Source organism: Benincasa hispida, chromosome 10 (assembly GCF_027475165.1).
Source record: "Benincasa hispida cultivar pf3 chromosome 10, pf3_genome.v1.1, whole genome shotgun sequence".
NCBI classification, from domain to species: Eukaryota; Viridiplantae; Streptophyta; class Magnoliopsida; order Cucurbitales; family Cucurbitaceae; genus Benincasa; species Benincasa hispida.
The window spans coordinates 34,710,832-34,712,917 of NC_143487.1; the positions used below are offsets into that span (position 1 = coordinate 34,710,832).

Genomic DNA, 2,086 nt, shown 5'->3' on the forward strand with positions numbered 1-2,086 from the left:
ACTTTTTTAATTTAATCTTTCTTTATTTAACCCATTCCAATCTATTTTACCACACGCTTTTTAATCTATGTCAAATATTTCCATACGCCCCTCAAATTCAAAATTATATATTATTCTCCTTATCTCTTATAAAAATTGAAGACACCACTTTTATAAGTTTTAAATTTATTGAAACTTGGTTAAAATTTTAATTACGATATGTTTTTTTTGTTTAAAAAATATCTATCGACAATAAAAATAATAAGCACAATAATCACAACAATTAGGAAGGAAAAAAAAAAGAGAGAGAATACTTCTTTCTACCCAAAAAAAAAGAAAGAAAGAAAGAAAGAAAAGAATTGTGTTTGTTTGTTTTTGTAGTTGAGATATGAATTCTAAGAAAAATTAACATGGACGCTGGCATTAATGGCAGAATTACATACAGGGCAAGTGTGAAGTGTGGACCCACACATTGTACACAAACAAAGATGCCTGCATGGCAATACCAATACCCTCGATTCCCCCGCCCCACATTTCCGGCACCGCCCTCCTCCGGCACCACCACCGCCGCCGCTCTCCTCCTCCTCTTCCGCCCCCCTCCTTCCACAATCACTTGTACTCCCACAGCTCGACTCTGCCTCCTCCGCCGCTGCAACAACGTTATTATTGGCGGCCAACATCACCTGCTCCAAATTGCTCCTTAAAGAATTGACGGTGGCTTCATTGCTCTCTGCCAAATCCCTCCATACTTGATTCTCTATACACAGCCGTTTCACTCTCTCTTGCAATACCCAATTCAATTTCCCCATTCTTTCTATTTCTTCTTCTTTTTCCTTCAATTTCTTCACTACCCTTTCCTCTATTGCCCTCACCAACATTCCTGATTCCCGTTTCTTCCTTACCTCCATTTCCATTCTCACCTTCTCCCTCTGTAATTTCATCAAACAAAACCAGTTTAATTTCATCACATCATTTCATTCAAAACCAATCAAGAGGAAATTACGAGGGACTTACATGGATTGCAATGAACCGATCGATTTCACTCTGTTGTTGCTGAATGTGGGAGTTGATGATTTCTTCATCCAATAGCCTTCCAGGGAATGAACCCCCCGGTTCATCATAAACCGATCGTCTCGTTCGCTTCCGGCTCGGAGCGACCGTCGGGAAGTTATTCGATGTCAGTCCACTCTCTGCTTTTCCCCAATCGTACATCGCAAAATTATTCACAGTCTCCGGTGGAAGCGCCGCGTAAGGCAATAATCCGGGCGTCTCCGTCGCCGGAGCCATCTGGGTGTTCGTTTTATTATGATTATTACAGATATCAACAATTCCTTGATTCTGTTTGATGAAATCTCTGAGAAAACAAAACAGAACCCATTTAAGAAAAGATAGAGTCTCAGAGGAAAGAATTGAAAAAAAGAAGAGATGAATAAAGGTATGTATGAACCTGTTGTTGGGGATGATGAACTGAGAAGGTAGAAGATTCATACGCCGTGCTTCAACTGCCATGAAAATTTTCCTGTTGAGTTGGTTTCGTTCTTCTTTGCTTTTCTTGTGAGTTTAGAGAGATATCTTCTCAACAGTTTCTTGCTTAATAGAGAGAAAAAGGGATATATATATAAAATAAAAGAGCATGAAATAGAGGTGGCGACAAGGAAGGGAGAAAATTAGGGTTTTAATTCAAATCCATTGGGTTTGTTTTGGGATTTTAGAAGAGAGAGAAATAAAGTCAAATGAATTTAGAAAGAAAAATAAATAAATAAAGATTTGTTTAAGGAAAAAAGAAACTTTAACCAATTAGGAAAACCACATGGGGTGTGGCAGTTTTTTCTGTACTGGATTTTGTTTTTTCTTTTTTTCAAGTTAATTTTATTAATAATATTCCAGGCCAGCCTGAGCCAGCCACAGTTTCTTTTTCCAATATATATTTTTTAAATTATTATTAGTAATAATAATTAATCTCCTGAGTCAGGACGAACTTTTCGAAGGGCAGTTATGGTATTTCACTTTCACCACCACCGTATCCGTGTGGTACGTTTCACTAAATCGAAACGTTCAGATAATTTCAATAATAATAATTAATTTCAATAATAATAATTAATAATTA

At 37.1% G+C, this 2,086-nt stretch overlaps 1 protein-coding gene across 1 annotated transcript; it reads right to left on the reverse strand.

Moving 5' to 3' along the window:
* Positions 1 to 270: 270 nt before the first annotated feature.
* On the reverse strand, positions 271 to 1,710 carry LOC150033300 (BOI-related E3 ubiquitin-protein ligase 1-like). The gene is made up of 3 exons (XM_090305605.1): positions 1,427 to 1,710; positions 994 to 1,333; positions 271 to 908 (listed from the first exon to the last, which is right to left on the reverse strand). The coding sequence occupies exons 1-3, from the start codon at positions 1,486 to 1,488 to the stop codon at positions 375 to 377; spliced, it is 936 nt and encodes a 311-aa protein (XP_090161731.1). The 5' UTR covers positions 1,489 to 1,710; the 3' UTR covers positions 271 to 374.
* Between the last annotated feature and the right edge of the window lie 376 nt (positions 1,711 to 2,086).

Excerpts from the sequence above, each read along its gene's own strand:
- LOC150033300 (XM_090305605.1), bottom strand. The coding sequence starts at position 1,488 with ATGGCAGTTGAAGCACGGCGTATGAATCTTCTACCTTCTCAGTTCATC. Across the intron at positions 1,334-1,426 it reads TTCATCATCCCCAACAACAG|AGATTTCATCAAACAGAATC; the intron begins GTTCATACATAC and ends TTGTTTTCTCAG. Across the intron at positions 909-993 it reads ATCGGTTCATTGCAATCCAT|AGGGAGAAGGTGAGAATGGA; the intron begins GTAAGTCCCTCG and ends ATGAAATTACAG.